The sequence below is a fragment of the Mustela lutreola genome, chromosome 10 (genome assembly GCF_030435805.1).
Source record: "Mustela lutreola isolate mMusLut2 chromosome 10, mMusLut2.pri, whole genome shotgun sequence".
In the NCBI taxonomy this organism is placed as follows: Eukaryota; Metazoa; Chordata; class Mammalia; order Carnivora; family Mustelidae; genus Mustela; species Mustela lutreola.
In genome coordinates this window covers 110,154,160-110,168,298 of record NC_081299.1, presented here as the reverse complement: position 1 = coordinate 110,168,298, position 14,139 = coordinate 110,154,160, and the positions used below count along the sequence as shown (strand labels likewise).

At 49.9% G+C, this 14,139-nt stretch overlaps 2 protein-coding genes and 1 pseudogene across 2 annotated transcripts; 2 read left to right on the top strand and 1 right to left on the bottom strand.

Moving 5' to 3' along the window:
- Window positions 1-1,133: 1,133 nt before the first annotated feature.
- Window positions 1,134-2,053, bottom strand: LOC131810573 (histone H2B type 2-E-like; annotated as a pseudogene).
- Window positions 1,983-2,547, top strand: LOC131809836 (histone H2A type 2-A). Its single transcript, XM_059137257.1, has one exon. The coding sequence runs from the start codon at window positions 2,052-2,054 to the stop codon at window positions 2,442-2,444; it is 393 nt and encodes a 130-aa protein (XP_058993240.1). The 5' UTR covers window positions 1,983-2,051; the 3' UTR covers window positions 2,445-2,547.
- A 791-nt stretch (window positions 2,548-3,338) lies between these two features.
- LOC131809834 (histone H3) lies at window positions 3,339-5,588 on the top strand. The gene has a single exon (XM_059137255.1). The coding sequence runs from the start codon at window positions 3,487-3,489 to the stop codon at window positions 3,895-3,897; it is 411 nt and encodes a 136-aa protein (XP_058993238.1). The 5' UTR covers window positions 3,339-3,486; the 3' UTR covers window positions 3,898-5,588.
- The last annotated feature ends 8,551 nt before the right edge of the window (window positions 5,589-14,139 follow it).

Below are 14,139 nucleotides of genomic sequence, written 5' to 3'. Positions count from 1 at the left end.
CCACACAGCACTAATTGTTCAAACCAAAAACTTAGTAGTTTTGCTCTTATATAATCTTATTCCTCACCAAGACCAGTCAATTTTACCTCCAAAATATAATCCTAATTCCAACATAGCTAACCATGACCATTACCATCACTGTATTCCTATCCAAAGTGTCTAAACTTTCTAGGGGTTCTCACACTTAGGCACCCATTGGAATCACCCAAAGGATCTATTAACACAGATTATCAGGGCCTGAACTTCTCACTTTCAATAGATTTTTCAGGTAATGCTGATGCTCCTGATCTGGAGACCAGATTTCAGGAATCACTGCTCTAGTCCGCAACACTACAATAGCCTCCTAATTGGTTTTTGTTTTTGTTTGTTTTTTTTTTTTTTTGCTCCTACTGTGGGCAACCTAGGGTCTATGACCCCTAAGCAATCAGCGTAATCTTTTTTAAGGTTATAACAGATCCCTGCCTTAAAAACAATCCAAGAGTTCCCTAAACACTGAGAACAAACTCTCAAGCTAATCAACTTCCTTTTCACTTTGCCAACCATATAGGGCTTTCTGCTCCTCTAGCATTTGAGTCTCTTTCCTACTTCAGAAATTACCCATTTTTCGTTCCTAATACGTGAAAATAGCCTTTAATCTAAGAAACAGTTCTTGGAGGAAATCACCATTTCCATATTTTAGGCAGGTTTTGTGGGATTTGATTAGGGGGAGAGAAGGCACCATCAGGAAGGGTTAATTTCTCTATCAAAATCAGCTTCAATTCTCCTAATGGGAGAATTTTCCATGAATATGAGGTGTTTGTGAATCGAAGATCTCGACTCGAGGGATTTGTTGGAACCAAATATAAAAGCCATCACTTTTTCCATACATAATGAAATATTTAAGTACCACCACCCTTTTGCCAACTGGTACAATAGAATTGCTGGTTTTATCCTAACGACTATCTCATCGTGCATAAATAAGCTTATGAAAAGCAATTCACGTAGTAGTGTATATGTTCAACTGCACGTAGCAAAACCAAAGCCAGTTTCAAGAACAGTCCTCTCCAACAAGCCACATCATACCTACACCCCGCTTCGTTTTTCACCAACTAGGCATAAACTATCCTAGCGCTTGACTGAAAAGGACAAAGACGGACATTTGAACGCAACACGCATGAATTTAATGTACTAGAAAAGAAACGCCCCAACATAGGAGTCATACATACACAATACAGCACGTGAACAGCTTCTTTCATTAAGATGGGTGGCTCTGAAAAGAGCCTTTGGAGCGAAGCGGCCGGCGCCCCGGGCGAGCGCCGCCTCCCGGCGGGGACTCACTTGGAGCTGGTGTACTTGGTGACCGCCTTGGTGCCCTCGGACACGGCGTGCTTGGCCAGCTCGCCGGGCAGCAGCAGGCGCACGGCCGTCTGGATCTCCCGCGACGTGATGGTGGAGCGCTTGTTGTACTGCGCCAGGCGGGAGGCCTCGCCGGCGATGCGCTCGAAGATGTCGTTGACGAAGGAGTTCATGACGCCCATGGCCTTGGACGAGATGCCGGTGTCCGGGTGCACCTGCTTGAGCACCTTGTACACGTAGATAGAGTAACTCTCCTTGCGGCTGCGCTTGCGCTTCTTGCCGTCCTTCTTCTAGGCTTTGGTGACCGCTTTCTTGGAGCCCTTATTGGGCGCGGGAGCGGATTTGGCCGGCTCGGGCAGAGCGGGAAGCGCGAGCAACAACCGAGAGACGTCCGGAGGCGCACGCAGCGCAGTTAAGGCCCAGGCGGCCGGAAGCGCCTCGCTACTTAAAGAGGCCGTAGGCAAATTAAGGCTGTGCTTGGGCTGCGTGGTGATTCGCGAGTTTTCGGCGGCGCTCCTGCGCGGGGGGACGAGATTATGGAAATGAGCGGATTCTGGCCGAGCCACACTATTGGCCGTGAGGACAAAGATGCGCTTCAGCCAATGGAAGGGCTGGGTGGACAATCCGGGTTCTGCCTATAAAAGGGTGAAGCGGGGTGGCGCGCGGCGACTTTGTCGGTGGCCTAGCGGGAGGTGTTTTGCGGGAGCGTGGTCGTCATGTCTGGTCGTGGCAAGCAAGGAGGCAAGGCCCGCGCCAAGGCCAAGTCGCGGTCGTCTCGCGCCGGCCTGCAGTTCCCGGTGGGCCGAGTGCACCGGCTGCTGCGCAAGGGCAACTACGCCGAGCGGGTGGGGGCCGGCGCGCCGGTGTACATGGCGGCGGTGCTGGAGTACCTGACGGCGGAGATCCTGGAGCTGGCGGGGAACGCGGCCCGAGACAACAAGAAGACGCGCATCATCCCGCGCCACCTCCAGCTGGCCATCCGCAACGACGAGGAGCTCAACAAGCTGTTGGGCAAAGTCACCATCGCCCAGGGCGGCGTCCTGCCCAACATCCAGGCCGTGTTGCTCCCCAAGAAGACGGAGAGCCACCACAAGGCAAAGGGCAAGTGAGGCCGGCCAGCCCAGCCAGCCCTGGTGTGGAAGAGGACACCTGTGAAATCAAAGGCTCTTTTAAGAGCCACCCACTCTCTCAAGTAAAAGAGTTGTTACAGTAGCCAGCTTGCTCCGTTCTGCCTTTGCGGGTAGTGGGCCGATCCCCTCGGAGACCCCGAGGCGAGGCGAGGGGAAGGGGTTGCTCGTCTCCCAACCCTGAGCTCTCGACCATCTTGATTTTGTTGGGTGGCTCGTAGACCTTAGGACTGGACGCAGGGAGAGGGGTACTGTCCGGCGGCTCCTGACTCAAGTCTTAAGTGGGGGACCGAGGGCGCAGCTGGCCCGCTTCCCGAGGCCTTGGCCCAACGTACACGTGCACTCCTGCCGGCCGGCAAGGGAGCGGGCAGTTTGCGGGAGTGCGGCAGACCTGGTCCTGGGCTTTCCTGAGCCGGCTGTTGGTCAAGTAAAAGTGTGGGACGGCCTTGGCAGCGGCGGTGCGGGCCTCCACTTAGCTTCCTGGAGGCGGGATCTCGCGCCCGGAAGGCGGAGGGGTTGAGGGGATGAGGTGAGACCACTTTCCGACCTGAAAAGCCCCGACAGGCGTTCCGCCTGACGGAACGAGGGGGCTCTGCAAAGGTAAGAAGGCGTTTTGGGGGACGGAGCCAACGCAAGCTTGAGGTCGAGTTGGGGAGACAGCGTGGGAAGGAACGGGGAGCCGCGTGTTCTAGGGGGTTGAAGGGCTGGGGAGGAACAACATTCTGACCCGGTTGCGAGCTAACACGCCCTTCCCCCGCCCGCCGAAAAGAAAGGAAAAACAAGGTGCGGAAGGCTGTTGGCAAACTGGAGAGTGAGGAGGGCGGGCGAGGAAGGGAGGATTCTGTCCAAGCCAATGGGTGACGCCAGGGCGGGTGACGTCACGGCCAATGGGCAGGCAGCGCGGGACTTTCAAGTCTTGTCTCGCCCAATCGGAGACAGTCGGTGCCTATAAAAAGTGGGGCGGCGGGCGGAGGGGGCGTTAGTGTGGCTGCGGCGGCGCGGTTGAGGTGGTGATTTGGTTGGTATGGCTCGCACGAAGCAGACGGCCCGCAAGTCGACGGGTGGCAAGGCCCCGCGCAAGCAGCTGGCCACCAAGGCGGCCCGCAAGAGCGCGCCGGCCACGGGCGGCGTGAAGAAGCCGCACCGCTACCGGCCGGGCACCGTGGCCCTGCGGGAGATCCGGCGCTACCAGAAGTCCACCGAACTGCTGATCCGCAAGCTGCCGTTCCAGCGGCTGGTGCGCGAGATCGCGCAGGACTTCAAGACCGACCTGCGCTTCCAGAGCTCGGCGGTCATGGCGCTGCAGGAGGCGAGCGAGGCCTACCTGGTGGGGCTGTTCGAGGACACGAACCTGTGCGCCATCCACGCCAAGCGCGTCACCATCATGCCCAAGGACATCCAGCTGGCGCGCCGCATCCGCGGGGAGCGGGCTTGAGTGAGCGCTCGGCTCGGTTCGAGGTTCCATCCCATCCAAAGGCTCTTTTCAGAGCCACCCACGACAGCACTTAAAAGAAGCTGTGCCACTTAAGTCGTCTGTCCGCTTCTTGCCGGCGGACGCTTCCCTATCGCGGGAGGGTGGGACAGACGAGTGTTCATGACCTGTGACGTAAAGGCCACGAGCCGGATCCAGGTTCCCTGTTGGCTAGCTTCCCTCTCTCGGCGGCCAGGTTCCTCCGTTTCGCTTCTGCGAAATGGCGGTGCACGCTCGCTTTACTGATGGGTGTGGGGTGGTCTTTTAGCCGCTCCACCGTGACCCAGGTTGTAAGCTGTCTGGGAAGAGAAAATGGGATTTCATGGTCGAGAGAGGCCCGAGACAACGGAGTTTCTGTGCGACGCTAGAGACTTGACATCCAGTGGGCACCCCGGCTGGCTTTTTTTTTTTTTTTTTTTTTTTTTAAAGATTATTTATTGACAGATCACAAGTAGGCAGAGAGACGGGGAAGCTGGCTCCCCGCCGAGCAGAGAGCCCAATGTGGGGCTTGATCCCAGGATCCTGAGATCATGACCTGAGCCGAAGGCAGAGTCTTTAACCCACTGAGCCACCCAACCCCTGGCTGGCTTTTTTAAGCCACGGGGAGTCGCGCGGCGTCGCTGTGCGCGGACGACCTCCACATCCCAGTCGGAAGTGGCCCCGAAAGGCGCGGCGCTCTGGCTGGGGAGGGAAATCGCCACCTTCGTATGGCCCTACCTCCGCCGCGTCGAGATCTGGATTCCTGAGCTTTACTAGCGGGTTGGGTGTCAGTAATGCCCAGGCTTCTCAGATCAACCGGATTTTGCTGGTCCAAAGTCCCTTGTGGGTCTGAGCGACTTTGCCAGAGGTCTTAAGTCCTTGACGTTCTCATTTTCCCCAATCCTGTCCCCACCCAGTCCCCCTTTTTAATGCCAGTGGACTTCAAGGCAGGTAGTATGGGCAGCTCCAAGCAGAAATGGACCAGAGGACAAAGAGGGGCCGGCTTCTGCAGCCCGGCATTCAGTTCTGACAGTCCTGTGGGTTTCAATAAAAAGAGCGGCAGCCGCCGGAAGGTTCAAAGACCGCCTTAACCAAGGCCCCTCCCCGCGATCTTTGCTGATTGGTACCGTTACCTGCTCACGTCCGCAGCAGGAGACTCCTGTTCCTCCAGAACAACCCCAGATGCAGACAGAAAACTTTGTGCATGTAGTAGAGGAGTTGTCCAGCGCGGGGCGCTCGTAGTTCAAGCTCTTGGGCAGCTGGAACCAATGGGAGGCGCACAACCCGCTCTGCTCCTCCCTTTCCGTGATTATATTTGGCGGCCCTAGAATCTGTGAGGGCAGAGACCAGTTTATCTCCGACGGGCGATTCGTACACCAGATGAAAGTGGAAGATACCTTTTGGTATCTTAGAAACGAGTCGGTTGGGGCCTTGGAAAGCCGGCACTGCGCAAGACTCAGCAGCAAGTGTGTGGGTGACCCCTCTTTGAACAGCACTTATTTGCACCTGGAAAAGGCCAAGAGTTTGTGTTTTTGTTCACAGGTAAAACCATTAGAGACTGGTGGAAATTCACTGAGAACAGAAACTGAGGAAGAAAGACTTGAAAATTTTTTTGCCTTTTTGCAAGGAGTGTGGGGTGGGGGGGAAAGAGAGAGCAGTATGGATTTTAGCTCCGGTTTTCAATGACGCCGGGATCATGATCTGAGCCGAAGGCAGCTGCTTAACCAACTGAGCCACCCAGGCGGCCCAACCCCATATTCTTATCTTGAAGCTCTAACTCCTAGTACCTCAGAATATGACTATACTTAAGGCCATATAGGACTTCTAAAGAGGCATTTAAGTTAAAATGTCATTGAGGGGGCACCTGGGTGGCTCATTTGATTCAGTATCTGCTTCAGCTCAGATCGTGATCCCAGGTGGGATCAGTCCCACACTGGGCTCCCTGCTGAGTGGAGAGCCTGCTTCTCCCTCTCCTGCTTCCTTTGCTTGTGCTTCTCTTTCAAGTGAAACAAAAGAAAGAAAAAAGGAAAGGGAGGAAGTAGGGAGAGAGGGAAGAGGGGGAGGGCGGAAGAAGGGAAGGAAAGGAATGTATGTCATTAGGATGTGCCCTAATCCAATATGAGTAGTGTCTTTTTTATAAGAAAAGGAGACTGGGGGTAACTGGGTGTCTCCGTTAGCCGACAGACTCCTGGTTTTGACTGAGGTCATGATGCCTCAGGGCTATGCCTGAGGGCTATGAGGCTATGCCTGAGGGCTATAAGGCAGCCCTGCGCTCAGCTGGAGAGTCTGCTTGAGATGCTTTTCCTCTCGCTCTTTCCTTCCCCTGCTCTCGCATGAACTTGCGTGGGTCATCTCTCTAAAATAAAGTAAATCTTTAAGAAAACAACAAAAGAAGAGGAGATCGGGACACAGCCAACACAGAGAGACAACCATAAGGGGACAGAGGGAGAATCTGGCAGCCATCTGCAAGCTCAGGAGAAGCCTCAGAAGAAATCAAACCCTATGACAAAGAGATCTTGGACTTCCAGCCTCTAGAATTGTGATTAAATAAATTTCTGTTGCTTGAGCCACCCAGTCTGTGGTATTTTGTTAGGGCAGCCCTAGGGGATCAATACAGGCTCCAGGGTCTCAGTCCCTGTACGTGATGGCATCCTCTGTGACTTAGTTATAAGCAGAAGCAACAGTGACTTAGAGCTGTGCAGAGATGACAGCTTTGCACCCAGCATCTCAGCCACTGGAATTTGTTTTCAAAGGTGCAGTCTGAAGTTCTCAGGGGAAGAATTACTTCCAAAGTGTCAGAGCCATTAGTGTCTGAGTAGATGCCTGAGTGTGTGACTTTCCACGTCGGAACCATTCCTTCCCAGGATTACCCACCTTGAACTGATACTAAGTCAGATTTGAAAGCAAGATACCAATAATCTAAAATACCAAAGATACCCAAGACCTGCCCATGGCCCTGAGATTGAAGGACAGTCCATGTGTGTCTGTCATGGCTAAGATAGGGGCTCCTAGCTTAATGAGAATGGTCAGGATGTGCCTTCACCCCTCTCATGTTTCTACCCAGTTCTCTTCCTCTCACCACAACAGTGGAGTGCTCACTCATCAAACTCAAAGATTGCAGGATGTGGAAGGAAAACAGTGAATGAAAGCAGAAGACGAAGAGCACTGGGGAATTAGGACCTGGTCCCTCACTGGTATTGGACAGTAGAGGCCCTCCCTGGTTGGTGTTAACTGGTTTCCTGTCAAAGGTGAGACACAACGGCAGGTCTGGGTCTTGACAATGGAAGGGTTCTCTCCTCAGCCTGACTGAGCCCCCTACCCTCACATAGGGCTAGCAAACTAAAAGCAGTATACAAACTCATTTTCTGAGGAAGTGGGACCTATTAACTCAATATTTCTCACCCAGCAGAGGGTCAGGTCTTGTCAGGACACTGCTGTCTTACCTATCAGCTGCCATCTTGGAGATCTGCCCCCACAGGGCTAGGGCCACAGAATCTGATTCTCACTGTAAGCATCTTTGGGGAGGACTACAAGGAACCCTCCACTGTCTTCAAGGGCTTCCCAAACTGCCACAGGCATTTTAGTGACAACTTTGACACCTGTTTGGTAGTAGGACAGAGCTGACATTCCTGCCACTATTCTGTGAAATCCAAACTTCCTAGGAAATGTTTGGAATGTCTTTGTTGGTTTGAGAAACTAGGGGTGAAGTAGTACCAAAATATTTTTATGTTATTATTAAAATCTTATTGTTTTAGGTACATAATTTCAAACTAGTCATAAAGAAAAAGGCAAAAGGTGTCTACGGCCATACCACCCTGAACGCGCCTGATCTCATCTGATCTCAGAAGCTAAGCAGGGTTGGGCCTGGTTAGTACTTGGATGGGAGAAAAAGTCAAAAGGCAATTCATGTTCTCTTCAAAAGTCTCATCACAAAATTTGAAGGAAAACGAAAAAGTCTCATCATGTTCAACCTGGTTCTTGGAAAGATCTGCCATGGAAAAGATCTGCCATGGAACTAGTATTGGGTTTTTTGTTTTTGTTTTTAAAATTCATTTATTTCTTAGAGAGAAAGAAGGCGTGTGCTCACGTGGGACAGAAAGGCAGAAGGAGAAACTCTAGCAAACTCCATGCTGAGCGCAGAGTCCCAACAGAGGGCTCAGTCTCACAATCCTGAGATCACGACCTGAGCTGAAACCAAGAGTCTGGTGCTTAACCAACTACATCACCCAGGTGCCCCAGAACTGGTATTGTTAATTGGACTTTGGGTCCTTTAATCAAAGCTAAGGGTGGCTTCGGCTATGGCAGTGACTAGGAGAAGACATAGATGAATTGATGGATTGGAGGGACTTGTAGAAGGATAAATCTTGTAAGATTTGGTGATGTAAAAAAAAAAAAAAAAAAAGTTGGTGATGTAGGCATTTGGAGAATAGGAGAGAAAAAGGAGCTTTTCCCTGACCTGAGGAACTAGGAGATAATGGGAAAATTCACTTAGGTGAAGAATTCAGGGAAAACAAACTTTGGTTCTTTTGGAACCAAGAAGTTGCTTAAAGGCTTTCTGAACTGGTGTTGAGAATTCCATTAACTGTCCAGAGGAATATATTCACTGGGAGTTAAGAATATTAATCTATTCAGTAGGAGGGGGTCAGCTGGAGATACTCTGGGGGAAGCTCCTAGCAGAAGGATAAGGGAATAAGGGCTAACAGAAGGCAGGGGATTTGATGAGATCTAGCCATGGGTCTGGGAAAAGAGAAGAGGACTGAGGCAGCCAGAGACTGATGGGGCTAGGAAAGGAAGGGAATGCCAAGAGACAGAAGGATAGCTGGAGACCGATGAGGGCTACCTGGACAACATTTGTCCCAGGGAGGCAAAGGTGAGAGCAACAGGGCCATCTTGTACATGCCATTCAGAAATGATGACAACCACTGTGTTCATCAAGTTTGGTCACTTCCGACTAAGCCTGTTATTTTATCTTTCTTTTAATCACCATGACAACCCTGCAAGGCAGGTAGGTGTTTTATCATTTTATAGAGTAGGAAGCTTAAAGTGTTTGGCCTAGGCTCCCCCAGCTAGTGAGTGCCATGGCCAGGGATTCTCACCAAGATTCTGGGACTCCAAAGTTCACATTCCAAAGCAGAAAAGACTAAGTGAAGAACACATACCGGAAGCTGGAGGGGGCGGTCAGGAACAGGAAGTTCATGATGTATAGGATTGAGGGACTCGTTGATTCAATGGACTCATTACCCATAGGCCACCTGTCTCTACCACTATCAAGGAAGAAAAAATTTCCACCCAGTGCCAGAGTTGAGCTTCATACTCTTTCCATCTCCTCCACCCTATTATCCTCAACATGAAATGCATGCCCTTGTGTCATGATCAGTACAGAGAAGCAGAGGCCAAGGACAAGGCCACAGACTTGAGTTTGAGTCCTGGCTCTGCCTCTTTCTACCTAGGACACTGTGGCAAGATGCTTCATCTCACCAGGCCTCAGTTCCTCATCGGTAAAATGGGGACACTGGTACCTGCCTGCTGGTGGTATCTGGAGACATTTAAGGAAACAGTTCCCATAAAGTGACCACCACAAGTCTGATCCAAAATAAACAACAGAAAAAAAATTAATAAGATTATTAGCTATTCAGAAAAGTCTAAACAAAATTATAAAGGTAAATACCGTTACAGCTCCTAAATTGCAAACCTTCTCTGGCTTTTCATTGGATGTTCATCAGCCATTCCCCTAACCCCACTCATTTGTTCTCATCCAACTTAATGTCTGCAATTTGCAATTCCTCTCATGACTTGGCATAACCCTTTCTTCTGTCCAGATACGTTCCCCTCCTTGGTGGACCTACTGTTTAGTCTGTACAATTCAGTCCTGTGAAGCTTTCCTCATGTGCACCCCACCGCAACCCCTACTCCTCCTTCTCAGACCAACAGCACTTTCCCCAGTTTCTAACAAGTGTATACTCTCCTCTGGTTTTAGCACCAGGATTCATTTATGCTCCTAGTTCCCCATCAGACTCTGAGTTCTGTCAGGATGGGCGTGTTGTCCTATTCATCTCTGTAAGGCAGCATCCTGACTGCCTCAGTGGTCAGGAAATGCCTGATGAGGGACCTGAAGACCTCAGACTCTGAATCCTTACTCAGAAGGACACAGCACCCAGTATCTACCCACCTCCACACCACCTTTCAGGAAATTCTCGGGAATTTGCTGGTCAGAATCAGGTCTAGCCTGCACCCTGGAAGGAACTTCCTGCGGGTCAGTCCCAGAAGAGGGTAGAATATAGCTGTCCTGGGCTGTGACAATTGTCCACAAATGGCTGAAGTCCACCATTAGCCAGCTTCTGGTGACCTTAGCTGAAGGCAGAGTTCACCACTGCCAGTGCCCTCAGTGGGTGATCAGTGCTTCAGGGGAGATGCTTTAGGGAGGGGTACAAATTTGGAGGTAGACTGAATAGTCCCCCACCAAGACGTCCACATCCTGATCCCAGCGACCTGAGAATCTGTGACCTTAACTGGCAAAAGGGACTTCGCAAGTGTGATTAAATTCAGGACCTGGAGGTGGGGAGACTAACATGGATGGGTGGACCCTAAATATCATCATAACAGGCCATATTAGAAAGAGGCAAGAGGCCTCATGGGGGGAAGAAAATGCAATGACAGAAGCAGAGATTGGATGCTGAGGCCAGGTGCCAAGAAATGCCAGTGGCCTCTAGAAGCTGGAAGAGACAGGAATGGATTCTCCTTCTGGAGCCTTTAGAAGGAATAAGTCCTTCTGACACGGAATGTAGTACCTTAAGACTCATTTGGGGCTCCTGACCTTGAGAACTGTAAGAGAATAAATTTGTGCTGTTTTAAGCCTCTAAATTTAGGGTAATCTGTTAAAGCAGGATTAGGAAACATCCCATCATTTCATTCATGAAAGATTCTTGTAATTTGGTGGGGAGGGAGTGTTAAGAGTGATGAGGAGCAGAGCAGGAAGTGTACTTGGAGGAAAGAAGATGGCAGAGGAGAAAAAAGGGGTCGGGAATGGGAGACGGTGCCCCGCAGTGAGCAGACTGGCTCCTTCATAGGCCTACCCAGCCTCCCCGACCTGCTCAGTCCTAAATTCCTCAGGGCGTCTCCATCTCCACTAGTGGCACTGAGCACCCCTAGATGGTGGTTGACCTCCCCCAGTCCTGGACCTCTGTGGGCTCCTTGACGCCATGTCCGGGCAGGAAGAACCCCGACAGGCTTCACTGGGGGCTGGCAACAGCAGCAAGCTCTTCGCATTCTGGGGACAGCTCACACCCCACCTGCTGCTAGAAGCCAGTGAGGGTGTCTGAGCGCTCCCAAACAGACCACCACAAACTTGGTAGCTGAAAATAACCAAAATTTCTTCTCTCACTGTTCTGAAATCAAAGTATCAGCTGGGCCAGGCTTTCTCCAAACTTCTAGGGAAGAATCCTCCCTTGGCTCTTTCAGCTTCTAGTGGCTCCTGGCTTTCCTTGGCTTACAGCAACAAAACTCCAGTCTCTGCCTGCGTCTTCAGATGGCCGCCTTCCCCGGGTCTTGTGCCCAACTTTCCCACTCCTTTCCCTTGTCCCACCCTAAATCCAGCGGGATTTCACCTAAAGATCCTTAATTACATCTGCAAAGGCCCTCTTTCTAAATAAGGTCATATTCTGAGCTTCCAGGAGGATATGACTTCTGGGAGGACACTAGTCAACCCCCTGCACGTGTTGAGTCAGGGCCTCTTAGGAGGTCCTTCTGGAAGCAGGCCTTCCAGAGACTTCCCATGATCTTCCCTCTCTAAGTGTCCCTGTGCTCTCCATCTCCAAAAGGTCCTTCTGTCAGTCAGTGATACCTGAGTATAAACCAAGAGCAGCAGATCACATTTTTGCTAACACTCCCTGTGTCCAGACAGTGTGGGGGTCACAAGGGAGTCTATGTCTCCACTTAGGGAACTCCAGGCTTCAGAGCAGTACATGGAAAGTCCTTTGGTCCTTGGCTAGTTACCTGCAGTAACCAGGAGAAAGCCCAAACTGTCTGGGCAACTAGGCAACGTTCCTCAGGAAAAGAAAAGACATGGAGCTAGAAAAAGGTCTCAGTGTTGCAGCTGGAATATCTATAAAATAGTGACAGCAAATGTACATACCTCATAGAGTTACCACAGGGATAAAATGAGATAAATACAGTTCATCCAAAGTACTTAAGGCAGAATCTCAACATGGCAATACCTCAATAAATTATTACTCATTTCATTATGATAAATACTAACCAATACAAGTCCTAGATCTTTACCTTGGGAAACTCACAATCACAATGTAGAAAGACTAACACCCAGGAAACAATTGGTAGATCAGTAGCATCTAGACATTCTTGTAGACTGTGACCCAGAAAACAAGAATACTTGTGTTCCTGGATGTCTCATGACTTACAAAAGCCTTTCCTTTATATCCTCTCATTTGATTCTACAAGAACCCTGGTAAGGAGGTAGGGCTTTTCAGTCCTGTTTTACAGATGGGGAAATTTCTGGTGAATGTAAGACCCCTGGGGTTACGGGTCACCCAGCTAAGAAGGGGCCAGGCTGGAATTTGAGCCTAGGTTTCGTGTTTTGCTTTTCTTTTGTATTTGGGTCAGGATTTCAGAGGAAGGTGATACACACATGGATACAAATATCATCAATATTTGTACTGTAGGGAAGAGAAAACAATTTTCCCTCTATCCTTTTGCCTTCTTAGCTGGGACTCCTATAATAAAAGACAGATTAACAAGAGAAAATCAAACAAGTTTATTAATATGGATACCTCATGGATACATGGGAGATGCCTGAGAAAAAATAACTAATTCCCCGAGGTGGTTTGGAATTCAGACATAAATACCACCTTAGTAGTGAAAGGGGAGGAGGCCTGGAGGCCTCTTAGTGGAGAGTAAATGCCTTTTAGGAAAGATGAACAGGCCCTTAGAAGAATTCACGGGAGGTATGCTAGTTTCTGAGGATGTTTGCCTGGCTGTGGGGTCCAGTTCTCCTGGGATAAGGGGCAGTCTTTTCTATTTGATGAAATTCCCAAGAAAGGGATTTGTGACAACTGAGTTCCTTTTCTGCCTTTCGGCAGGTGTGGTTAGAGAAAGTCTGTCCTTGCATTTGCTGTTTTACAAGTGCCTGCAGCTCAAAATAGTCAGTATGCCAAAGTAGCACCTATTGGGGGAATATGTTCTGTGATGCTTCAGTACAGTACAACAGACCTCTCTTGACCTCAACTCACAGTACGAAATACATTTTCCATTGCCTATATATTTTTTTAAGATTTTATTTATTTATTTGACAGGCAGAGATCACAAGCAGGCAGAGAGGCAGGCAGAGGGGGAGGGGCAAGCAGACCCCCTGCAGAGCAGAGAGCCCGATGCGGGGCTCGATCCCAGGACCCTGAGATCATGACCTGAGCCAAAGGCAGAGGCTTAATTCACTGAGCCACCCAGGCGCCATTGCCTATATTCTTAATATAAATTGCAATGTGTTTCACAAAATGATACTTCCTGTTTGCAATATACTCTGTTTTATGCTTTTTAAAAAAGGGAAAAGGAAAAAGGTGATCTCTATCAAGTAAATCGATTTCATAACCCACTAACGGGTATACTTAGGAAAACACTGTCCAGAGGAAACTATGAAGAATAAAGTCAAAATCATCTTACTTATTGTTAAAGTCTTAATATTTCTCTGAACAGGGCCCCTGGACCTCTCTGTGCTTGTACACAACCCGTGCCTGACTCTGTAGGAAGGTGATACCCACCTTAGCAGCTACAATGGAAGCCATATTGCGGCAGGTGACAACGGGAGATGCAGGTTGAGCTCTGTGGGAGCTGAGAGGGAAAGGGTCATTCCAGCTGAGCAAATAAGGATGGCGATAGTTTGAGCTGGGCTCTAAAGAATAATTAAGATTTGAGACATGCTCAGACTGGGGGCAAGGGGAAGGTGGTGTACTCCAGGCAGAAGAGACAGGAAAAACAAAGACGGAAGAACTGCTATGGGGCCACATGTAGCTTGGGCAAAGGACAGTGATGAGAAGGGAGCTTTTAGGGGCAGCTGCCTGGCTCAGTCAGTGGAACATGAGACAAAACTTTCTCTTTCTTACTTTTTTTTTTTTTTTTTTAAGATTTAGTATTTATTAGAGAGAGAGAGACAGAAAAAGAAAGCAGGGGGAGGGGCAGAGGGAGAGAGGGAATCCTGAAGCAGAGCCCCAGGTGGGGCTT

What these genes read in the sequence shown, in the direction of transcription:
- LOC131809836 (XM_059137257.1), top strand. Translation starts at nt 2,052, where the DNA reads ATGTCTGGTCGTGGCAAGCAAGGAGGCAAGGCCCGCGCCAAGGCCAAG.
- LOC131809834 (XM_059137255.1), top strand. Translation starts at nt 3,487, where the DNA reads ATGGCTCGCACGAAGCAGACGGCCCGCAAGTCGACGGGTGGCAAGGCC.